Genomic DNA, 27,029 nt, shown 5'->3' with positions numbered 1-27,029 from the left:
GCATTGCCTGTATAGACGACAACGACAAGCCGGCGTTTTCAGATTTTCCCACCCTAGAAGCCGTTTAAAAAAAAATACCATTTCAGGTCACCCAGAACGCCATCCCCGTGTGGATGAGAGGCTGAATCGATAAAATATTTTGACGTTTTGATTTGAAAACGATTTGTGTGGGTAGCCCCTTAGATTTCACCAAAAGCTTCTAAAATATACCTGTACTTTTAAGTAGCACCTTTGTCACACATACACACACACACACACAGACAGAGGGAGAGAGCAGAGCATATTTTCGCTTACATGTCACTTCTGCATGGTTTTTGCGGGCATTTTAACACTGGTGCATGTTTTGGTCCATGCAGTGTTCACATTTAAAACCCAACTGCACAACAGTCTGCTTGTTTGGTGCACACCAGAGTTCGAATTGACCAAATGAACTGTACTAACATGTGTGAACACACCCTAAAATACTGGTGGACCAGCCTGGACACTCCTTTGGTTGTGTTGTGTTTGCGTTAGTGTGGTACTTGTACAACATGATCATACAGTGTTTACTACCTGCTGAGTAAATGAAATCATCACTGCTGTTGATTTCTATTGACCACAATGTAATGTCTTAATAAAGTTACACTGTGCAACCCCCCCCCCAAAAAAACAATCCCAGTTGTTTGCTGTGCTGTTTTAAAAATAGTTTTCTTAAAGCTCAGTGACATTATCTCATACATTTAGGGATAAACTCATACTTTTAAATTCATAATTTTAAATTCAAAGATAAATCCATAACGCACACTTTGGAGCTTGTCATAATTAGTAAATGAACGGAACAACTAGAAGTTAGCCAGCTTCCCAGATTGGATTTCACTTTCCCAGTCAGCAAATTAGAGCTAATGTTGAGCTATGCCAACACAGAGAAAACACATCGGCCAAACTCTGGAAGTGTAATTTAATTTTGCCAAGTGGATTATAAGAGGCCACCTGTCTTTGACAGACATAAACCTTGGACACGTAATGCGGACTGAAGCGGGAACAAGCCCGGCTCTCTTGAATAGTAATTGCATACTCAAGGACAGAGCATGCACTGTGTTGGACGCAACTATTGCTTTTCCCATGCTCTGGAGCCCTGTGGCGGCAATAGAAAAATGTTGCATTGAATGGTGTTCTGTGTATAAACACAGCAGCGTTTTTGTTGCACTAAGGTATCGCATATCGACGCCGGGTTGCAGACATTCTTGCTTGGAAGTACAGTACTTGTTTACATTTTGCCGCAGTCTGTTCCTGATGTAGTTGGATGATGCTTGTCTTACAGGTGTTACCACTTCACTGTCAAAGCTGATGGCCTGGAAGGCATGAGAGGCTTTGTTGCTCAGAACAAATGTGCCAAGCTATCACTGACACTAACGCTAACAACATGCTTGACAGCTATTATTTTGGACTTTTTGGAAAAGTCAACAAGATGATGTTGCCAACAACATGGCAAACATAGAACATGAATGTTAGACATACAACAAAAACAACAGGCAACTTGAACTTGAACAACTTGGGCCTGGCAACAGTGATATGTGTGTTTGTGAGTCTATATTATGTCTTATTTATGTCTTATTTCCTCTTATTACGTCTACTATATTGGATATTACGAGTGTAAAGTTGACAATAGGCACATTATTTAATGTCTAGAGGGTTTTAATGTTAAAAGAAGGTTGTGAACAGGCTTTCTATGCTCTAACTATGAAAATATTGCATTTAAAAATAAAGGAATCCTACTTCGTTGAAATTCACTTATTACGGTCTTTATACGCTCTATAAAGTTTAAAACAGACATAAAGATGGTAACTGTAACGTCAACAAGTACTGTTTATGCCAAAATCACAAAAAATTCCAAGTCGTAAACCAACACAACATATCCCATGGGACATCCTCCAGTTGTCTATGATACTGCATGTGTATACAGTCTTCCATCGTTTATTGCCGTTAATTGGTTCCAGACCCAACCGCGATAAATGAATTTCTGCAATATAGGATTCAAAGTTAATAAATGGAATATTTTCGTCGTTACAGCGTATGACACCTATGCTAAATACAGTGTTCCCTCACTCTATGGTGGTTCACTTTTCACAGATTTGCAGAATTTTTTTTGGTGCTTTTTTACTATTACAGCGTATGAACGCTGTTACAGGCCGAGCCTGGCCCTTTAACAAGAGCAAAATGTGAGAAAATGTTATTGCCTGTGTGAGAAAGGTTTATAAAGTGAATGGTAAGGGGTTTTCAACCTTAAAACATATATGATATATAACATATACAGTCAAACCTGTCTTAGCGGCCACCTGTATAGAACGGCTACCTACCTATAGCGGCCACTGGAAAAATCCCCCGCAGAAAATGTGCGTGTTATAGACACTGTGTATAGTGGTCACCTGTCTAACGCGGCCAGCGGCCACCCATTTTGTATCCCTTGGTCAATATCTGACCGCATATAGTGGCCAAAAGGCCGACTCAAGTAGAAGCTTCATGCACAAAAAAGTTTTGTTTTTTAATCAATGAAGCCGTCGTGTGTAGACTTTAATTACTGAGTCCTAGCTCAGTCACAATCATTCACAAGATCCACACAAACTGTCAGTTGTTCAACATAAAAAAAAAGCCGTCTTCTTTGGAGCTTGTTGCAGACAGTGACACCGTTTATTTCCTGGTGTGAGACAATGTGCACTGGTCAATACTGTAATGCCCCTTGTTGTGGGGAAGGAGAGACTCACATCGCCGATGCACTTTAATCGCTTTATTAACAGCGGTTTATTAACCTAGTAGTTCTTTATAACTTTTATCCGCAGTCCCACAGTGCCTTCTACTGGTCGACATGTAACAGTATAATTATATGTATCTGCAAACACAAGCTTCTAATCACAGACATGTTAATATGTGCGCGCACAAATTCAAAATGGCCACCAACCTGCCTATAGCGGCCACCTGCCTATAGCTAAGGGGCTAACAAGCTAGCGAGCTAACCAGTTAGCCTAGACTTTATTTCTTCTAAACTTAAGAAGCCCACAACTTACCACTTCCCCAAGGAATGGGAGGAGAACTTTTTTCAGTTTATCATGTCGGATATGCCATTGCTGACTACATGACTTCATACAGCGTTAAGGTAATGTAAGGTAAGGTAATGTCTCAATGTGTTTTGTCATTACTGCCGCTTAGTCACCAGAATACTACATATCACTTGTATTTCGATATGTTTTGACCAATAATAGACCATAGTCTACCATTAATGAATTAATTCATTTCTGAAAAACGGTGCTATAGAAATACATAATCAAACCGCAATATTGTGAGGGACAACTGTACTGTATGTGACAAAGGTGGTCCGACAAAACAACCATAACAATCCAGTAGCTCAAATTAGAAATTATGAAGGAAAAAAATCATAACTTTATCAAAATTGAAGAAAGAAATAAAATGTTTGGCCTATGTTGTTATCTCAAGAATTATTACAAAAACACAATGTAATCCAAATAAAACTGTGACTTGTGTCCCACTCACAAAAACACAACAAATGTAACGCTATGTTTATAATGCATCCCGCAGGAGCCCACAATGGGCTCCTGTACAAATATACTGACACTCACCTGAGCAATGGAGTAGTCGGAGGAGTTGGCAGCCTGCAGGCCCTCGTTGCCAGATATGCCCACGCCCACGTGAGCTGTCTGAATCATCCCCACGTCGTTGGCTCCGTCGCCGATGGCCAACGTGATCACCTTCACTTGCTTTTTCACCATCTCCACCACCTCCGACTTCTGGAGAGGAGACACTCTGAAGGAGGAACACAAAAAAAAAAAAAACAGGTGACCTATTTTCACCAATGTTCCGTCATATGGAAAAACAAAGACCTCTATTGATTTTTAATGGTAGGTGACACAATATCAGTCCTGTCATATGTTTCTTTTTTGGACTAAAACATGTTGACCAGTGTTATGCCACATACCAAAGCAAGATCTCTATTATTTTTTAAATATGTCACAATATGGCTGAGGTACATCCGGTCAAATGACATATTGGTACAGGTTCCTGGTCACATCTCCATGAATCAAATGAATCAAAAATGGCAAACCAATCATGTGGCATAGGTTTAAAATTTTGGATGATAGGGCAGACAATACGGCTGAGCTAGCTGAGGTTAAAAGTCATATTGGCAGCTCCTCACCACCTCTTTACCAGCCAAAAATGTCAAAGTAATCATATGGAATAAAAAAAACAAAAAAAACAAGGACAAGAATTCCGTTGATTTTAAAAGATAGATCATAAAATGGCTCATGTACCAGAAGTTAAAAGCCATATCAGTGTCTGTTCCTTGTCACCTGTCTACCACTCAAAAATGTCCATCAACCTTATACCATATGCCGAACCAACTTTATTTATTTTGGATGACTTGTATAATAATAGAACTGAAATAATAATATGGGTACACATTACTCATCACCCAAGAGAAAGACAAAACCAATTCAAACAATTGTATGCTAGTGTATAAAAATTGTACAAAAAAATAAAAAATAAAAGAAATTCTCTTGATTTTGAATGAGCCATATCAGTGCCTGTTCCTTACCACCTGTCCACCAATTGCGTGTCACATGCCAAACCAAGAACTCTATCGATTTTGGATGAATTGTATCATAATATAGCTGAAACAATACCAGAATCAGACACTCATCCATGTATGCAACATGTAAAATCCAAAAGTTCTGCTGATGTTGAGCAATAGGGGACACAATCTGGCGGAACAGTCTGAGGTCAAATAGCATGTGCCTTATTAGTGCTCGCAATTTTGATTCCCCACTTCCTTACAAGTTGATTTTGGAAGGCTCACTTCAAGTTCTAAGACCGTGGCAGAGCATAAGACAGTCCAGACGCTGGGCCTTGTGCTTATTATAACATGACACGTATCAAGCATGTTATCTAACGCAACCTCCATGTTTTTCCCCCTAATGTCACGTCGCAGAAATTGTCTTCTTGTCCTCTGTTGACTTTCTCGGACTGGCCAATCTTCTTTTGTTCTTTCTGCACTTGGCATCAAACAAAAGCAGTGTTGTTGGCTTGTCTGTGGACTTATTGTACAAAGTATGTTATACTGTAGTACAATTGCAGGCAATGACATGAAAAATGCTGAAACGCTTGGTGGTGGTGGGGGGCGGGGGGTCCTTGTGGTCTTGTAATGCCAAAAAGTCTCCACAACTCTCCAACTGCTTGTAAATACTATTTGTCCCTTTAGAAGTTCCCCATGTTTCATGATTCAGCATGCTCTCTCAAAGTGTGGCGGGCTTGTAACAGGGCCTTGGTGACCTCCATCACTCACTGCTGTTAAACTTACAGCTGTACACCCTCCTTACATGTCCGCATGGTTGTTCTTTACTGCGCTCTGAGGAGTTTTTAACTCGGCAGACATTTTTTTTAAATGCATTCATGTCCTCTCCGGGGTTTTTTGGTGACGTTGCATTGTGTGCTCTTTTTGCCTTTTGGACCTTGGAGATGCAGCTGTGTACATTTATGCACTGATGTCTTTCCAAGGAGTTTTCTGTCCATCAGTATGAAATGTTCCATTTTAAAAGATAGATTCTTCAGCAACGAAAATATCACATTGAGTGAATAATGCTAAAAGATTGCATCACCAGTCCAGGAAGGAGTACACTACAATGAAACTTCAAATGCGGAATTCCCTTGATATTGAAACATTTTTGGGACAAATATGCTTCCAAAGTCACATAAAACTTTGTAGTTCATGCTGCGGTCATATACAGTCATGTAAAAAATGATTAGACCACCCTTGTTTCTTCAGTTTATTGATCCATTTTAATGCCTGGTACAACTAAAGGTACATTTGTTTGGACAAATATCATGATGATAACAAATATAGATCATAAGAGTTGAATTTAAGAGTTGATATCTAGCAACCTCCATGGTTTTCTTGATGATAACCAAAATTACTTGAATGAACTTACATGAATAGCTATAGCATTGTACTGCCAAAATATTTAACTATTTTTATTGTCATTGTTGTATTTGTCCAAACAAAGGTACCTTTAGTATCAGGCATTACAATGAACTAGAAACAGAAGAAACAAGGGTGGCCTAATCATTTTTTACATGACTGTAGTTTAGACTTCTAGGGGTCAGCAAACAAAAAAGAATCCACTCCCGAAATTGCTATTTGTTGTGAGAGTTAAAGTTTGATGTTTTAATGTGGTTAACTTCTTTTTACACTTATGTAGCAATTAACACAACAGGCTTGCAGTCAATATAATTATTTTTCATGATTAAAGTGCTCATGACACCACAAATGCATATTTCCCATGTTAGATGTGTGCTCAAATGTTTACTTGATTTTTTTTTTTTATAATTTTTGCTGTGTCTTCCGGAGTCTGGAGAAGGCGGAGCAAGTGACGTTTATACAGAATTTCGCACCCCAAAGTTAACACGCCATTGCTGTCTCAATTGTTATGTTCCAGTTCTGGATTAGTTTTTGTTATGTTGTGTTTTTTTTATAAATATATATTATGCCCGCCGGTTGTGTTGAAGGCTTTTGCTGGAACACTTAAGGAGACAGAGTAAACTTGTTCACATTTCTAAAAAAACCCACCATTCTCTGCATCAGAGAATGCACACTCACTCACTATTCACACTCCTACCGTCAGGCAGACGCTACAGGAGTTTGAAGTCCAGGACCACAAGGCTGGCAAACAGTTTTTACCCACAGGCCATCAGGCTCCTCAACGAAGCACTCGCACACGCCGCACGCAACACACGCACACACTCATAGCACTTTATTTATTTATTTATTTGTATTATTTACTTGTATTAATGTCTCGTCTGTTGTTGTTGCTTAATTTATTGGTATATATGTTTATGTGTTTATGTTTCTTATGTTCTTATTCTTTCATTTGATTTCTTTCTTTTCTTGGGAGAATGAACAGAATAAGATTTTCATTGCATGGTATAACTGCTGTTTTACCATGCACATGACAATAAAACTCTCTTGAATCTTGAATCTCTTGAATCAGATGCTTCATCAAACATTGAAGGACAAATGTTTTAATACTGCCGCGCAGATGGAAATAAAGAGTCAAAAACCCACAAGACGTTTGACCATGGAAAAGTGTGCCAAGGTGGCAGTAGGTCAATTCACATTTTATCTACCAACCCAGCTAACACATAACAAAAAAAGAACATTAGTTTGTGGTTCTCCAATAGGTAGAACTAAACCAAGGGAGAACGTTTCTAAACGAACGTTAGGGGTGAACATTGAGGGAACCAACCATGTAACCACCACGCAACGTTCAAAAAACGTAACACTGCAACCAAAGGGTCACCAGCAGATTTGTTTCTGCAACAAAAATGCTAAGTTTTCATAACATTTTGGGAACAAAACATGGCTCGCTGGGAATATTCTCTATAGTAGCCAGCCTAGTGTTGATTCCTAAGTGTCTTGGTTATGATATGCTAGGTGGCTAATGTTGTCACATGCAACTATAAACCCAAAGTGTCGTCTTTGATTGAGCATCACTACAAATCTTTAAAAAATATGGGCTTTCATGTCAAATTGCTAGCTAAACAACGCTGTGACTCGTCTTTCCAGCCTATCTCGCAGTCGATCTGTCAGCTTCAGTAAGTAAATCCACATTTAATAGTAATTTAATAGTAAGGGGTTTCACGGCAGGGCTAGATAAACAGCAATCGGCTGTTGACTGCTATTGTATTTTGCATGTGCATAGAGCTGTCAGTGTCACTTACTGACATACTTGAAAAAACATACCTGCGGCCAATTTTTTGTGTGTGTTATATCATAGTCACCGCAACACAGTATCAGTGAAAGTTATTATTATGTTATTGTTTTGAATATGTCACTTTGTTGGCTTTGCTGTGAGTTCATGCCTGCATCTGATTACATTTGGTTACCAGAATGTATTCTGGTAGTGACATCACATGCAAGATGGGATCAGTTCCTAAAACTCGCTAGCGGGGTTTTCACTGGTATTTCATAGTTGTATATTTGTCTATGAATGCAATATGACAAAAAAACATGTATTACAATTTTAGTTCAGTTATTACAGCCATTGGTTTGGCTCATTTCTTGAAAGAGAAATAACATTCTCAAATAACATGGACAAACTCCAAACAACCTGGAAATTGAATTGAATTTCTCATTCATTTCATCAAATTGCAAATGTCTCAATGTGTATGTGCATCTTTGTAAATGATTAAGTATAGGTAGCTACAGTTAGCACAGTTTCCAACTGAATAGATCTTGTTGATCTAAAATGATTGTCGATTCTCAGGTGTAAGGGTTGTTCTCTCCAAAACATGTCGGCACCATTTCATTGTATAAGTCATCACATGCACAACGGTCTGTTCAATTGTCAAAATGAGTCTGTAATATACTGCCATATATGTAATATGCCATATATGAATCGCTTGGAACATTGGATAGATTGATTATTTGACGGTCAGGTGAAACTAGAACTTGCACTGTCATGTGGATGAGAATCTGTGACCAGACAGACAGCAGTGTGAGGACGCCGAGGAGAGCGAGGACGCTGGCCAGGAGAGAGAGGGTGAGGACAGCGACCAGTGAAGAAGTGTCAGTTATGAAACTGCAGCTTTATTTACAGCACCGTAGGCGACATCATTTCCCTAGTATCTTGATGTGTTTAGATTAGAGTATGTTATACTAAACATGTTTTCTTCTTATTACTTTAAGTTTGTGAATACCTTATGTTGTGCTCAATTGCAAGACTGATCGGCCAAATGATCTTTTCAAAATGTAATTTGTTTCAAGAAAGGAGCCAAACCAATGGAAAAAAACTGTCAGTGGGTACTTTCATTTTGTTATTGCTTTTTTCTAACATTTGTGGTCTCATAAGCACTACTTAGCTGATTAGCTGATTGATTCAGTGTCAGCGAGTTTGCTGTCTAAAGAAGCCTAACGTGACTTGAAATAATTACATGTTTAAAAAACACTTTCCTTACAGAAATAATGTAAAACAAACTATACTACTACTAGGGTCCTGTGATTTCCACGTTAACAGAATCAAGAGCAGAATCGCGGGAAATTGGCAAAAAAAAAAGAGACATTTAGTGTTAAACGAGGAATCTCGAAGAAATTGACATAATGTGAATGAAATGCTGTAATCATGAGGAGAAGGAATGTTCGTGTGAAGAAGTATTTCCCCGGCGGACCGCTCAATTGTGGCAGAATCTTATCACAAACACTAAACCGACCCAAACTCCCAAACTAAACATGTCACAAAGGGTGACCTAAAACACTGGCAAAAGTTGGTTGAAACGGAGCGTGAATGTAAGCTGGCGGGGTTAGCTTAGTTTAACAGAGCGTGCTAGTATGGCTGTGTGTGTGTGTGACCTCAGCATGTGACCGTGTTGTGTTTGACCGCTTTAATGTAAGGATCGCTTTACACTGCCCGCTGACGACATGCAAGTTGTGAGTGTAAAAAACACAAAGGCAGGTTTATTCTTGCACCCAGCTAGTCTTAAATGTAAACAGACATTCTCAATACACACAGAACACACTTCCAGCCTTCAAAATAAGAGCGCCGTTTGTCACATATCGTCTAATTGTGTAAACAAAATAAGAGTGTCATAAAAAAATAACTTACATGCAACATACAATGCAATTGGAATTGCATCTGTGACTACATCTTCCTCAATCACAAGCATGGGCATTGCAGTTTGCTGAAGATTGTGCAGCAATGTGTGCACAGGCTGGCATCCCTTAGAAAGGTTAGGCAGGCTACATCCATTTCTGGATTACTGGGCAAAATTGGCCAACGATGTATTGCATCAATAAATGTAAGGATTTTTGCATTTAATTAATAAACATTTATAGTATAATAGACACACTCTACGCTGGTAAGTGTCAAATCTAAAAAACGGAATTCTTTTTTTTTTTAATTCTATTTTTGAAAATATTTAAAAAATATCTATTTTGAAAACGGAAAAAATGGAATATGGAAAAAAATAAAATGGAATTTGGGAAAAATTAAAACGGATTTCATAGGGCCCTGTATGACCTTACTGCTTTGTTCTTGGGAATTAACAATTGCAGTTTAACTTATTTTTCGCTTGTGTGAATGTTAAAGTAAGAAGTAAAAAAAGTTTTACTTAAGTTTTATGTCGGCCACAGTTTGACCCTGAAACATCATTCCCCCTGAGACGAAAACGATCTGAACAGTACTTGCTGTGACCTGTCATATGAAATGCAGAAATCCATAGAAATGAAATGTAAAGGTTTAAAAATGCTGGAAAAAAACACAGTGCTGACTGGCGGTCAGAGCATGAATACGGTGCTCGACAGCTAAAGTACTTCCTGTTATTTATGTGGCCTGTGCAGGTCAACAGTGCACCTCCATAATGTTGCAAGTTGACATTCTAAATTTACCTCCGACTATAAAAGAAAAAAACCTTTAAAGCTTCAGCTGTAAAGTCTGGCGATCATCTTTATGATGAACTGTAAAAGTAGCTTGAGCAACGGAAACTTGCGCAATAATGCAAATGATGACCTGAGATCCTGGGGACATTTTGCGTCATTTGCTTTTTTATTTTCAAATATTGTAGCTGTACTGAATGAATACAGGTGAAATGTGGCAGAATATGGCAACGTTGCACAAAATGCAACACGTTTAACCCTCAAGGCAAAAAATATCCCTTTGAAAAACATTGAAAATGACATTTTTTATCCCACATTTATCCTAACATAACTAATGTAATCCTTTGTTAAGATTTGAATTTGAACTACTGGCTTTTTCCATTTTTACTTGTTATATTTGTCCACCAGATGGCACTAGTCTTTCCCATTCCAAGCATGCAGCAGAATGTCACTACTTTTACAGTTTTCTTGCTACTGAAATGATAAGTGTGCATCGCTATTGATACTGGATAATGGTGTGTGTTAAATAAAGTGTGTGTGTTATTTTTATTGTTTCTGTTTATTGTTTCTTTTTACTAAACAACAGTGGAGCTCCATAAACATACCTGCCTTTAAAAAATATAAAAATATAATTAGTATTTGATACACATATTTCAGAAGTATGTTTTAAAAGACAAACTTCTTTAAAGAGGGAAAAAATATGTAGTGTTTTTGCTGCAATTTTTGGGCCTCAACTATGAGTTTTTGTTTTAAATCTGCTACTGAAAAAAAATAATGCATGAAAGTCAATGGCGATGGAAATTACTGACACAAATAATAACAATAAGCAATTTAATTTATTTTATTTATAAATAATATCAATATTAAATGATTTAAAAACATCAATAATATTATCATTAAATTATTATTAAAAATAATATTAATATACATTTTCCAACTGTTTTTGGGAAGCTGACATTTTTTGTCATTTTTTTTTAAATGTGTGAGTGAATAAAGTGAGTAAAACACATCTAACATGAAATATTGGTCTATTTTTATAAGTCATTTTAATATTTATCTTGACTTTGCTTTGTTTTTTAAATTTTTTTAATTTAAATTCCTACCTGCAGCATATGACAGCCTTGCAGGACAGTGCGAGGTCCAGGAAGTACTGCCGCACTCCGAAGGTGAGGGCGTATTTGAGCGTCTTGCCGTCGATGATGAGCGCAAAGTCATTCTCCTTGTAGAGAGCGTCTCCCAGCATTCCGCAGTGGTGGCTGAGGGTCTCCCTTGTTCTCTGCCGGTGGGAAAACATTGAATGCGTTTCATGATTAGAGCACTTGATGAATTCCCGCTATTATTTCCAGTCTGGTGGATTTTCCATCTTTTTATTGAATTGTTGATATAATCGCTTTCTCACAGTAAATCACTTTGCTGCTGTTTTGAAACACGTGGGTCTAATTTGGAGATGGATGTTAATAATTGCCATTGGCCGAGTTTGTCCAATTGTTAACAGATGCCAAAACACTATAATATTATTATAAGGATGTCATTCACGTTAATAAATGGCATATACCTTCTTCTGATAAAACTCTTTTCATGTTGTTTCAGCAAATTACTGCATGTTGATGGAGAGAAAGAAACACGAATGTATACAACGTATAATATATGTCATTTATAAAACGCTAAAATGGAATTAGAATGATTACATCTGAGCCAAAAAGACATTTTTAGAGGGGGTAAACATTGCTTTGAGGCGTTTCTGGTTGGCCTTCTGTTTTCTTTAACAATGAGAACGTGTCGACCCAAAGGGGATGAAAAGCAGAGAAAACGAGATGATGGATGAGCCAACACGGTAGGCTTCCATGACGCGGACCTTGGACTTAATTTACGACACCGCAAATATTTTGTAGAACAATACAAAAGACCTCCACTGTAGTATTTGTACCAAAGGACGACTGTTCCCTATGCTTTAAAAGGTCATCAACGTCCACTAGGTGATGTTCGAAGACTTGAGTCATATTTTGCTACACTGACGAGGCGTCCATGGGGGGTGCTAACGCAGGTACTACTAAGAATGGTGCACGAACAAAAGACTGATGATGACGAGCGAGGGTGGAAAGCCGTGGGACTAACTTAAGGATTTACTGTCCCGACTGGAAGCACATGGACTGGATAGCAGGACTAGTGAGATCATCTCTGTCTTCCACCATCTTCCACCCAGATGGTGAAGCGCTTAGGACAGGGGTCGGGAACCTTTTTGGCTAAGAGAGCCATAAAAGCCACATATTTTAAAATGTATTTCCGGGAGAGCCACATAATATTTTTTAACATTGAATACAACTAAATGTGGGCATTTTTAAGCAAGACCTCTAAAGTCTCTAAAGTTATTCTTTTTATTAGCATTGTTATACTGAAGCTATCCAATAATAAATAAAATACTTCTTACCATTAATGCGACTTCTGGTGCTGCGTGGTTTTGCACCGTACTCCGTATCTTTTTCTTTTCACCATCTTCTTCGTCAAAAGGGTCGGCTCTACAGAATTAGCTACTTCTTGACATCTCAATGATGCGCGTAGGCTACCGCATTATCCAGTCATAATCAAATTTTGGTGTCTGACCCGGAAAATATCGGAAGGACAGCTGGCACTGGCCACCCCACATTGAGGTAGAAAATGGATGGATGGACTAAAACGCATAAGAAAGTTTTATATTTTGAGCATTATTTTTAACACTGGGATTTCTGTAATGTACTTTAAAGGTGAGCGTACAAAAAAAAAACTAAAATACATTTTTATCGTGTTAAGACATGTTTGAGAGCCAGATGCAGTCATCAAAAGAGCCACATCTGGCTCCCGAGCCATAGGTTCCCTACCCCTGGCTTAGGACATTCAACATCAGAACAACAACAAGAGATGATCGTACACCTTCAAGGTTTGGAAGGATATGGAAATTATTTTTTCAATAAGAAATCAAGGAATATAAAGAATCTGTTCCAGGGTAAAACTGCTGCCATCATTCAAAAATAACAAAGACTTTATGACACTACACTACATTATACAACAAGTATATAAATAAGATATCAAAAAGATAAAACAATAAACCTAAGGTTTTTTTCGATACATTTTAGTTGGTATAAAACACTAAGAAAATTGCGTTTCATCATGTAATTCCACATTCTTTCACGCCATGTTGTACTTCTTTAGCCAGCATGACTGAGACTGTGTGACTGAAAAGGGCTCACTCAGTTCATGCCATTGTTCTATGGAACAAACGTGCCAAGGTGCTGAACCCGCTTCCTGCCTGTTTGGAAGCACGAGAGAAAGAAAACAGAAACGCATGCACATGGCAATACATTTAGGCCGGCAAAAATTATTATTAGTTCATTTTCATTTATTGTGTGATTAATTAAGTTATTTATTATCGTCCTAGTCCTAGTGCCCGCGAAACATTTTTTTCTGACAAAGAAATATTGTCACGTTTTAATCTTGCGAGATCTTGTGACACCCCTAATATATGTATATACGTGTGTGTGTGCGTGCGTGTGTGTATACAGTGGTGTGAAAAAGTGTTTGCCCCCTTCCCGATTTCTTATTTTTTTGCATGTTTGTCACACTAAAATGTTTCAGATCATCAAACTATTTTAAATATTAGTCACTGACAACACAACTGAACACAAAAAGCAGTTTTTAAATTAAAATTTGTATTATTAAAGGAGAAAAAAAATCCAAACCTACATGGCCCTGTGTGGAAAAACTGACTGGCCCCCTTGTTAAAATATAACTTAAGGTCAGTGTGCATGAAAAAAGGCCTGAAAAAAAAAAAAAGAACATTAAGACTCGTCTCAATTTTGCCAGAAAACATGTTCATGAAGAGCGTTGGGAAAATACTCTGTGGACTGATGAGACAAAAGTTGGACTTTTTGGAAGGTGTGTGTCCCATTACATCTGGCGTAAAAGTAACGCCGCATTTCAGAAAAAGAACATCATACCGACAGTAAAATATTGTGGTGGCAGTGTGATGGTCTGGGGTTGTTTTGCTGCTTCAGGACCTGGAAGACTTGCTATGATAAATGGAACCATGAATTCTGCTGTCGACCAAAAAATCCTGAAGGACAATGTCGGGCCATCTGTTTGTAACCTCAAGCTGAAACCAACTTGGGTTCTCCAGCAGGACAATGATCCAAAACACACCAGCAAGTCCACCTCTAAATGGCTGAAGAAAACAAAATGAAGACTTTGGAGTGGCCTAGTCAAAGTCCTGACCTGAATCCTACTGACCTGAAAACCCGCTTCATACTGGAAAACCCTCCAATGTGGCTGAATTACAACAATGGCCTAACCAGTTATTAAGTTTGGGGGGCAATCACTTTTTCACACAGGGCCATGTAGGTTTGGATTTTTTTTGTCCCTTAATAATAAGAAGTTTCATTTAAAAACTGCATTTTGTGTTCAGTTGTGTTGTCATTGACTACATATACTGTATGTATATATATATATATATATATATATATATATATATATATATATATATATATATATATATATATATACATATATATATATATATATATATATATATATATATATACATATACATATATATATATATATATATATATATATATTTTATATATAACATATTTTGTCTTTACAGGACAAAAACTCAGGGACGTATGCTCTTTGGAGAGGATGTGTCTGCTCCAACCAACCACACTGTAACCCTTGCTCACCACATCAGTCGCCTTTACATGACATCATCGATTGATTACCGACGCATCGATGCATCCCTCGCTACATCACGGTTCACCTTCCACGGACTCGCTGTTTTGCGGCTTTTTTATAATGCAATTTTGCATGTTTTTTTTTTTTTTAACAGCATATGAACGCGCATTGTAGTCTGTGTCCTGGTGGTGTATTTGTACCGATAGATACATTAGTATGTATCTATCGGTGCTCTGTTGTACGTGTCTGTTATTGTATTTAGTACGGCTATCAGTAGAGGGTGCCGTACAGAGTTGAAGACATCCATCCATCCATCCATTTTCTATACCGCTTCTCCGTGTGCAGCTAAATATGTTGTCCCTCCACCTCTTCTTAATATGTGTTTATGTGCCTGTACGAGCATTTTAGGAACCAACCCACAGTAGAGCTAATAGCCGGCTAAATATACAGATATGGGAAAAATTATTAGACCACTCTTGTTTCTTCAGTTTCTTGAATTTTAATGCCTGGTACAACTAAAGGTACATTTGTTTGGACAAATATAACAATGGCAATAAAAATAGAGTCATAAGAGTTAAATGTTTTGGCAGTACAATGCTATAGCTATTCATGTCAGAACTTAAGTGATTTTGGTTACCTTCAAGAAAACCATAGAAGTTGCTCGATATCAGCTCGTAAATTAAACTCTTATGAGCTCTATTTGTTATGATCATTATATTTGTCCAAACAAATGTACCTTTAGTTGTACCAGGCATTAAAATGGATCAATAAACTGAAGAAACAAGGGTGGTCTAATCATTCTTTCCATGACTGTAGAGCCACAACGGTCCTGATTGGCTAAGGGAGAAACCGCATTTGGGTTCTGCATCCTTATTGGCTAAGGGAGAACCCAACCATTTTGTTATGCCTTCTAATTGGCTGGAGACCACAGTCAATCAATCTTCTTCGTACAACACTGCCATGTTTCCCATTGTATGATCACTAGCAACAGCTTGTAGTGAACTCTGAACCCTGTGTGTTTGCACATTTTCTCTCTGACAAAACCCACAATGTCGAAGAAACGTTCCGCGCCCAAAAGGCAGAGGAACCCAACCAATATGTTTTAACAAGAACACAAAAACTCTACAGCCGAACGGCGCCAGGACTACATAAGAGGGAGGTCAGAGGAGTGAAATATGCGTGAGACTCTTAATAATTTCTTGTGTCCAGCCTAGTATGTTGATCATTAAAATTCAAACAAAATTTGAACTTTAAGAGTGTTTAAGCAAGAGAGAAGCATGAGAAAATGTTAATGCCAGTCTGAGAACAGTGTATGTAAGTGTATGGTAAGGGGTTTTACAGCCTTCAAAATATATAATCATTGTAAAAAAAAAAATCAAGTTGGCTACTTCGCAGATTTCACTTATTGTGGGCAATTTTGGGAACCTATCCCCCGCGATAAACGAGGGAACACTATACAGTGTCCAATATGTCAACGCGGTCAGGCAGGACCAGTGGGATCATGCAGTAACGGCTTGGCATAACAAAACTCTTGAAACTTCATCTTAAAAGAAATATTTGGACAACAGGGCTTTGCAAGAAGAAAGCGAGCGAGAGATGATGGATGAACACAAGAGAGACAGAGAGAGGGGAGACAAACAGAGAGCAGCTGGCCTGATGTGAGCCTTCTATGCCAAACTGATACATTTGTGTCATATCTGCATTTCACCACATGGGATAAAACAAAGCTCCACTAGTAGTCAAATTTGGGACACAATCCATTCATCACACACTGCGATGGACACTCATTCAGGGAAGCCATGCCCCCCCCCAACGCTAAATTACGCTACGGAGTTTCAGCGCTAATTCTACATGTCTCCTTCTAAAGACCTTTTGTTATAGCTATAATGAGCCGTTTAGCCTATGTGAATCGCTAGTGTTTGGTTTTGGGAACGGCTATGCAGCATCCATTCAGGGGTCCACAAGAGCTCCCCATAAAGACTGAGCTCCATTGTTGATAGAGAGCCAGCGGGACAAGACACTCGTGATGTGGAATGTGGGTGTTTGCGCAGATGTAAAGTCGTCAACTGTCTTAGACCGTGATCCACAATGAATGGTTAATCCAGTCCAGATAGAGACGTATGTACGCTAAACCGACCTGTCAACTACAGCAGTTGTTGGCTTTTTAGAACGGTAGCACCCACAGTCCATATTTTTACTTTTTTTCCACAAAATAATGCATTGTATTTAGTAGCAAAATGACATATTTCCATGGTTTTGCAGTTAAAAGCATGTGTTGCCATATTTTGTGACTTTTTTCCCCGTTTTGCAAAATTAAGACAAAATTGAGTAAAATGCAATATTCTTATGGCAACTATTTCAGCAGAATATTTCCGCAACGTTTTTTAATCTCTCCGACGGGCTTGTTTTCATGAGAATTTTGCATGATTTCGCACAAAAAAATGTTACAACCTGAAGTATTTCTGAGGTTACATAGAAGATGTATTTTTAAAATAAGAAATATAAAATAAATAAATAAATAAAGCAATAATGCTAATGTGTGAAAATGCTTTAAGATTTCATTTTTGTTATTTTTTTTCATGCCAGTACTTAATTTTGATTAATTTTCAGCACATGTGGGATTTATTACATTTTCTTCACAACTTAGAAATGATTTTATTTATGCATTTCAGTGATGAGTTGTGTGATAGATTTTTTTTCTTTAAAAACTTCACACTCTTTACTGTTCTCTGGTATTACCATATCTAACTTAGGGAATGGGGTAATAACTATAAAAGCAATCGTCAAACTCTAAATGTACTGCAAAAAATATCAGTGAGGATAATTCACAATGCCGCGTATAGAGAACATACAAATCACTTAATTTTAAAATCACAAATATGAAAATTTGCTGATTTAGTACATTTTCAAACCACTAAAATAATGCATAAAGTTAATAATAACCTGCTACCCAAAAATTTCATACAATACTTCTCCACAATAGAGGAGAAATATGATCTTAGAGGAAAGCTAAACTTGCAACACTGATACGTGAGAAAAACGCTAAAAACCCACAGCATTTCAGTATGTGGAATTAAATTATGAAATGAATTGAGGAAGGAACTCAAACAATGCACCAAGATGAGCTAATTCAAAAAACAATACAAGCAGCAAAATACAAGGCAGAAGAGTCTTCAACTTGTTTTGTTATGCTTTTCTCAATTTATTATTATTTGTTTATTATTATACTGATTATTATATTAATTGTGAAAGCTGTCAACGTTGGTAACAAATTGATTAAATTACATTAAAATAAACTTGCGTAATTAACATATGCGCATCATGTCAAGTCACACCTCTCTGTTATGACAGCAGGCGGAAGCATAGTGTAGCGTGCCCACACAGTCACACAGTCTGACGCTCTTTTAGAACCATGACCTGAACACATCCACAGCAGTGCAATTCCAACACCGTATATGCATCTCCAACTCATTAACATGTCTCTAGTCCTCCTTGGAAAGACACTTCATTCATTGTCACAACATGCATTCACGGACACGGCAAAAAACACAATAATATCGTTATTACGCATGTATGTGTGGTCTAAACAAACAGAAAGACAACGAAAAACAACAAGTGGATATTCTTATCACTCACTAACGTAACTCTTAATGCAGAGGTACAATATGGTGCATTTAAGTATGCTCGGAAATCCCAGAAAATACATCAACACTCAAAACAAAATTGTGTCCTGTCATTTATCTTTCTGCTCATTTATCATTTTGTTCATAAAATACTGTACAGTAAAAATTGGCATATTTCACTCACAGTTGCAAACGGTGATTAGTCATGATAAATTAATTTGAAAACTGATTTAATTTGATTAAAGGTTTTAATCATTTGACAGCCCTAATAAATATAAAACATAATAATTGCTAATATATATATATATATATATATATATATATATATATATATATATATATATATATATATATATATATACATATATATATTTCCTATCATTGCTGATGTTACATGGCTGCAGAGAAGTGTGTTTGAGGCAAAACACAAACACTAAATCACTGTAAGCATTTTCAAGCCAATTTTCATGATAATTTTGCAGGATTCCATTGAAATTATACTGTAATTATACCGTAATTATCAGAAACTGGGTAGTCGCTGTTCAACTTTTTGCACAATTTCATGCTAAATTCTGATGGGACCGAGCCACTTGAAGTGTCGGGCCAACCACATAAAAGAAGCTGCCGTTTAAAGTGCCCTCATCCTACTTTGAAGAGCAGGTTTCACTTGAGCAATGTAAAGGTAAAGGTGATTTAGCACAGGGTGATGTCAAAAAATGTTGTCCAGCCTTTGATAAGCATGTGTACAATTCAGCGAGGAGCGAGGGAAGACATGCTCCAATTACTCTCTTGTGCAGCACATGGCCATGGCTGCGAATTAGCGTCTGGCCCTGCGTCGGTCTCTCGGTGCGAAGGCTTTCTGCCTTTTTTTTTCAACAAAGTGCCTTATGTAAGCATCTGTTCAACCACAACAGAATGGGAGGTGACATTACAAAGTGCCGCTCCATGCGCTTTCCAAATCCACCGACCCCAATTTTTTTACTTCAACTCAATTTATCATGCTTAACGAGTGGCTGACAGAATGAAGGCCGTCTGTCAACGCCGCCGAACACTCGCCTTCTTCCACACATCTCTTCTCACTATTTAGCCTGAAGTTTGTTCTCCTTCTTTGCCTTTTTCCAGTACAAGGATTTGCGCTTTGCCTTCTCACAAACGACAGACAAGGCTCTCCTGCCGGGGGTTAACAGACTTCCCAGCGGGATGTCTTACAGACATTTAATGGAGATTTAGAATGTGTGGTGGTGGTCTTGGGAGGCTAGTTTGCTCCCTCGAGGCACATTTTTGCGTCTTTTGTTTGTTTTTCTGGCAAATACATCATATTAAGTGGCAACAGAAGAGCTACATATACAGTATGTATTAGTAATTGTCACAAAACTTAGCCCACATTTACATAACAATAGGAGTGTAACTGCATGCTGTAGTATGCATGCCAAGCCAGTAGTTGGTTACTACTTGTAGGTATTAGTATTATTATACTAATGAATAATACAAATATCAATATACAAAGTAAAATTATGGAAACGATGAACCGATGAGTGTAGCCCAGTCCTTCTTAAATAGTGGGGAGCAAATGCGATGCCGGGGGGGGGGTGCGTGTGACCTTGAGGAACATGCTTTTTTTTTGCCACACAAGAATAAAGTGTAATTGCACACCCACTACATTAGGTGGTAGTAGCGCTCCCATTGTCAGAGTGTGTGCAGGGAGTATTAGCTCTATGGCGTAGGGCAGGGGTGGCCATTATGTCGATTGCGAGCTACCGGTTGATCGTAAAGGTAGTTTGGGTCGATCGCACAAACGTCACTTTGCAGATGTCATGTGACATCAGTCAGCTGACATTAAGCTCCTCTCCTGATTCGCTCTTGCGACGTCTCAAACTACACACAGAGATGCAACTTTCATCTTTATTAGTCCGATGCCTGCATCTATAACAAAAGGTATCCGTTCACTTGTAGTGGATAGGTATGTAGACAAAAAAGTCAATTATTTGATGGCTTTGCGTCGCGTCATGAACTCCACTATAGAAATGTTTGTTTTCTGCACTTCTGTTTTGTAAACTATTATTTCATGATTAATTGGAAAATGTGCCCATTCCTGAAACCCTTTTAATATGTTGCTTTGACTTTTGCATAATCATTTTCAGTCCTTGCAAATCAGTATTGTTTGATAGCAAATGCTACCTGGACGTAATACATGAACTGCCTGTCTAATGAATGCTACGTAGCTATTTTGTCTGACATATTACAGGTACTCAGGTTATGTACACAATTGTGTGTAATTATCTTTATTGTCATATTGAACTAAACTGTGAATTATTGAATGATATCAAGTACTTTGAATACCTGGAAACTTTGAAACTGTGAATGTGAAATACTAACCATTAGTATTTACTACAGCAGTAGCAAAGTTTACCAGTTAGACTTTATGTATATGTTGTATGTTTTATAGTAAGAGATGGATCATGTCGGCTTGTAACTTGCATGCTGAAAAAGTGAAGTGCACCGTGCATGCGCACACACAGCACAGAGCAGGAGTTATGAAGTGCAGTGAACAAACCCTCCAGAGGCACCATGGAAAAATACTTAACAGTGATGATAAAAAAGGCGGAGAGAGACAAAAAGTCATCCGAAAGCTAAAACGAGGAAATATGACGAAGCGCAGACAGGACTTGGCTTCACTGTGACTACGGCGGGAGACGAGAAAAGACCAGTGTGTTTACTGTGTCTAAAAGTGTTGGCTGCAGACAGCATGAAGCCAAATAACTAAAGTCGTCACTTAAAGACATTACACCCCGTTCACGCTGATAAACCGCTTGAGTTTTTTCAGCGAAAACGTGCCGAATATTGCCAACAATCATACTGCTTTGTGAATGCTGTTACAGTAAGCCAGCGAGCACAGTTAGCATCATATAAGGTGGCGTACCACATAGCTCAGTGCGAAAAACCCCACACCGTAGCAAAGCATGGTCTCTGACATGCTGAATGACGCAAGTACTGCAAAGCGTGCCATTAGGTCTGACTTCCTCATTCTGATATAAAAAAATAATCTGCACAAATTGTTCTATTCATGTTTGTTTTGTAGGTTAAAGTGCTTTATACTGTATATTGTGCTCTGAGTTAATGTTGCTGATCAATTTTAATTTATTGATTTTATTCAATTTTATGTTTCAGTATCAAGTGGTTCAATTAGTCGGTCAAAGAATGTTTATAGTTTAAATAAGGATTCGATTTTTTTTTATTTCAGGCAAATTGATGCACTTTAAATCTTCTGTTTGTTGTAAGCTGATGTACTGTATATGTCTTTCTTTTTTCCTTTTCTTTATTGTCAATAAGGATAAAATGTTATGCAGACAATTTTAAAGACAACTGATACTATTTATAGTCGTGGCGGAGAGTGGAAGGAGGTGCGAAATGTTTTCTTCTTCCTAGAGGAGGTGTCACAGAAAATAATTGAGAAGCACTGGTGTCGCCCCATGCACATTCTTGTTATAGCTAATGTACACGGAGGAATGGGACATTATGCGCCTAGACTATAAAGCGTCAATGTTTTAGCAAACCCAAATAGAAAGTTAGATTGTTGAAAAATGTTGGATACTTGCATCAAGTGTGTCCTCGTTTATCACCAGCATGCCCATGTTTTTGGTCAGCAGTTTGCAGGAATGTCCTATGGCAGGAAAAGAAAACCAAAGCATTACAATACATAAAAAAAACAACAAATCAAGCATTGTAAATAATGTACATGGAAACCGCAGCACCACTTGTTTATTTCATGGAGCTTTGGAATGTGCTGTTGTATCATGAAATAAATAAATAGGTCCAAGACAATTATTCAGTATTATATTTCACAAGTTAACCCATTAGGTCATATTTGAATGAAAAAGAACACCTCCATAAGGAAATTAATAAATATGTTCAATGCAATTATTTTACATTATATTTCACACTTTAACTAATTAATGGACAATTTCTTACATTATTTTATTTTCATTCAATTAATTCCATACATGTGTACTCATTGGGTCCCATTATCGATGAATTTTTCAGAAAAAAACAATAAATAATTTTAATACAATTATTTCAGATGATATTTCAGAATTTAAATAATTAATGGACATATTAATGGACATATTAAACACATTAAAATGCATTATATTATTTTCTATTCATATTTTAATTATTTAAAAAATCAACACCTCATTACATGACTGTGCGTTAGGTCCCATTGTCTATGTATACATTTGTCCAAAAATGCACAGATAGTTTCAACACAAGCAGGAGCAAACATCACTGGCGGAATGCGTCTCCACCACATTATTTTTTAAAGACAGCAGTTGAAAAGCAGCAGCTCGCAGCCAGAGTCTCGGGACATGACTAATGAGTTTGGTTTACAAGGGCTTCTCAGCTTCCTGTTTTAACAGGGAAGTCACAACTCTGAGTTACCTAACATGACTCTCTGGGGAGCCCCTCTGAGCTCCCGGCTGGGACAGATGCTCAGGGTCACTGGCAAGATGGTGGAAGGGATAAACGTCCCATTGGGGGGGGGCAAACGGGAGTGTGCAGCAACATAAAAAGCAACAATCTAGCGGCTTAACCACGTGAATATTTGCAGGCTTCGACACTTTTCTCCTATCTGAAAACAAATTGCCAGTCCTTAAAGGGGTTTACCGCAAAGCTTCTGTTTTTTGGGTGTGTGCGGGTGGTATTTTCCCTCAGTGAAAATGAGATAAGGCTACACAGAAAACACACACTGGAAACAAGAGTGAAAACCAAACACGACTGGGGACTGGTGCTGGCAGATTGTTTTCTCAAGTGCAAGAAGTGCAAATGTCCAAAATGTTGAAAAATGTGTGGCAAACGTCTCCGCCCCCCCCCCATCTCAACGCCGTCTCTGCTCCCCGTCCGCTGCTGCCACGGCCTCATTTCCGTGTTTACCTTCAGCTCATTTGACGGCCGCCCGGACAGAGAATGTTGCATTCCTGGCCTGTCATCTTCTCAAGCGGAACTAAACAGCGCTCCCGCAGGACTTGGGGAATGTGCAACAACGACATTCACGTCCAGGCCGTCTCTGCTGTTGCAACAATTAGGACATTGTGACATTTGACCCTCAGAGGGCACTCAAGGCAGACACTACAAACTCCAGGGAGACAAAGCGGTGACATATGTGCCAAGGATCATCATCATCTCTTTGCCGTCATATTCAGCATAACTACAAATGACCACAATGTATTCCACCAAGCATCCTATGACAATGTACATGTGCCATAAAAGCAATCAGGTTACATTGAATCTATGAGGAAAAAATGTCATAACTCCATCAAAAAAAAAGATATGCAGATACAATTTTTGGCCCATGTTGAGAACTATAGGTGTCACAAACACACAAAATTTGAACATCATCCAATAAAAACTGTGACCTGTGTTCTGTGCACAAATAATGTCAGCGGCAAACATAGTAAACGGATGACTATGGTGCTGAACTAATGAAAAATGTGCTGTAAATGTTAGTACCGTATATTACGGACTATAAGCCGCTACTTTTTCACACACTTTGAACCCTGTGGCTTAAACAATGATGTGGCTAATTTATGGCTACAAGAACTACAGCTGCCATGATGGTTATAGTGCAGATTCAGGAGGTAGTGAAGTGGACACTAATATCACGTTTTGAAGTCATATGCAGCAATCTTGTATTGATCTGACAAATCTTAAGTAAGTTTAATCAAGTGTAGAACTACTACAGCTTCAGCTTGGACTCTCTGGACCGCAGCAGCTGTTGAACTCCGATGAAAATGTACAAACGATACAATTAGATTCTACAGTTAATGTTTGTTGATGCAGACATTAATCTTACATTATAAGATAAAGAAGGCAATTATTTGAAAGTGGCATTCTTGCAGTATTTTCAAATGTGTAATGTATTAAAATATTTTATATTAAGCTATGGTAAAATATTTCATTTATTTATTTATTTATTGTTATTATTGCAAGGTGTATAGAGCAGGACATCTTCCTATTTGCTTACATTCTTTATCCTTGAGACCAATTTGGTCCCATTGACTCTTATTTCAACCATATATTTAGGATCATTTACTGTAATGCCGGCATTCAATGCTTTTCCCATGGACACCTAATTTTACGTAAAATGTTACCTAAATTTACCGTAAAAATAAAAGCACCTCCCCCCCTTTTGCATATTTGTTATTTTTCCCATTAAAATCAGGTTTCCTATTATAAAAAACGCATCAAAACATGAAAAAATATTTTCCAAAATGATATGTGGTTAGGTGTGAAGATTTGATGTGGTGGGAATAAAATAAAAATAAAATTAAAAATGTGAATGAAATATTTTATTGCAAATACCAGGCCAATAATTATTGGGTCGACATAAGGCATTATGATGTCATTCCGATAAATCCGATGATATTAAAAAATAGCTCCAATAACCGATAATTTTAAAAAACCCTCCAATGAGGCGAGATTACCCGTACTGTGCTGTAGTTGGGTTAGCGTGACCAAATAAAGGGTTCCTTTTCGCATACTTGTGAAGTACTGAAAACACATGTTGTAAATAAACATGGTGTCGATCGTGTGGGACCTCCCCACTACCTCAGATACCTCACGCACTAGCTGCACCAAATGCTCCGCAACCACTTCACGACGAGGGAAAAAAAAACATCGACCATCCACACACTAAACCCCACCAGGTATTCGAAACGCCAGCATCGCCACAACGGCGCCCCATAAGCCCACAAAGACGCCCCCACCACCACATGTTGAAAACTAAATGGGTTGATTTCAGTTCCTACAGCGAAAGAGTGATGAAATATTTTGGTGTGTGACATGTTCAATAATTATCTGACTTAAAATTTCACCAACATCTTGCCATATGTTTTAAAATTGTTAAAATTAAATTATTTTAGCGGGGCTCTATACTTTTTCCAAGGGTAGGCGTACTTTAAAAGAAACATGCTACAGTACAACACATAGATAGGCATGGGAATCGAATGGAGCGAGGTTCCCCATGTTGGACACATTAGCACACCAATATGTTTTACATTTTTTTTAGTCGCTGAACTGACTATGACTGGTCTCCACCAGGATAAGAAGTGTTTGTCTGTTTTGTTATATTTGGAATGAAGATAGCTCTGAGCCTCAGTCAGTGTGGCTTTTTTGTCGTTGGAGTGGTGAAAATGTTGTTTCTTGTCACTTTCCTGCTACTTTCATATCAAAATGTACATCGAATCATTCTTAGACGTTTCTGCAAATGACTTCTCGTCACTGGTACTGCTTTTTCATAAATCTGGACAGCGGGCACTTTGCTTCCACCGAGTTCTGGCTCTGACCTGTCCGGATCGTTACGTACTTTGAACCAACAGCGCTGGGAGCGTGTCCCAGAGCAAACAGCGCAGCGAGCCAACCACTCCGATGCTGTCAGAGTCACTATTGTACATGACGGCGCGATAGTGCCAGATGAGCGCCGCCCTCAAATAATGATGGGTATTTACAGCACAAGTCGGATCAAACCGACTCGTTTAAACGCCTTTGAGTTGAGTCAACACAGCTGGCTTCTGCATGATTTATGGCGGGTTGTGCCAAGTGTGGCGTTTGGGTGGTTCTAGACTTGTGAAAGTGGGCAAACTCGAGCTGGAGAGATCACCTTTCAGTTTGGAAAAAATATAAAAATGAAAGTCAATATTGAGAGGACATTTTACAGCAAGTCTGTAGAAGTAGCGCTCACATCTGGGCACAAAGGGCCGATTGAGCATGCCCACAGTGGTAGGTATGGGCTCACACCAAGACACTTTAGATATCCTTTTTCCCTGCCATTTTTGTTCACGTGTTGGCCGCTATAATACCAGCGCTGCATAGAGACGGAGTGTGGACTGAAATGTTCTGCAAGAGTCAGTCATTTGCACTTCTAACACATTCTGTGAGGCCAAAACACCCCGAGGGGAACCAGACCCGACTGCTTGTGTACATGTGCATGTTATTTACTTCATGTCAGGAAGGGGGGATCATATATCATTGTGTGGGACGTACAGCTTGTCTTTTTAGTTGGTCTTAGTGGCTGGAGAACCTTTAAAAGGGTTTAATATCAGGTTTAACATCTGTGCCCTAACGTAGGCAGCCGCAGACTGAGCAGCTTTTAGTCTTTACGTGAAAACCACAATGAATGCAAATGACCTTCAGGATGGAGTTTGGTTTGCATGGTGCTGCTTGGGAGGCAAGTCACCTCACATTAGGACTTCAATGCATTTAACATTCTTAAAGGTCCCATAGTATACAATTTT

General features: G+C 38.3%; 1 protein-coding gene across 3 annotated transcripts in view; it reads right to left on the bottom strand.

The window, feature by feature from the left end:
* Positions 1–27,029, bottom strand: part of atp8a1 (ATPase phospholipid transporting 8A1) — a 176,896-nt gene that overhangs the window by 47,324 nt on the left and 102,543 nt on the right. For all 3 annotated transcript variants that reach the window (XR_008572804.1, XR_008572803.1, XM_054791080.1), the window contains 3 exons: positions 22,338–22,402; positions 11,518–11,690; positions 3,612–3,795 (listed from right to left, as the gene is read on the bottom strand). Coding sequence is in view for 1 of the 3 variants with exons in the window: in XM_054791080.1 (XP_054647055.1) it covers positions 3,612–3,795; positions 11,518–11,690; positions 22,338–22,402 (422 nt within the window). In the remaining 2 variants the exon portion in view is untranslated. The remainder of the gene's footprint in view (positions 1–3,611; positions 3,796–11,517; positions 11,691–22,337; positions 22,403–27,029) is intronic.

Source organism: Dunckerocampus dactyliophorus, chromosome 11 (assembly GCF_027744805.1).
Source record: "Dunckerocampus dactyliophorus isolate RoL2022-P2 chromosome 11, RoL_Ddac_1.1, whole genome shotgun sequence".
Taxonomy (NCBI): domain Eukaryota; kingdom Metazoa; phylum Chordata; class Actinopteri; order Syngnathiformes; family Syngnathidae; genus Dunckerocampus; species Dunckerocampus dactyliophorus.
This window is presented reverse-complemented; position numbering and strand designations above follow the sequence as displayed.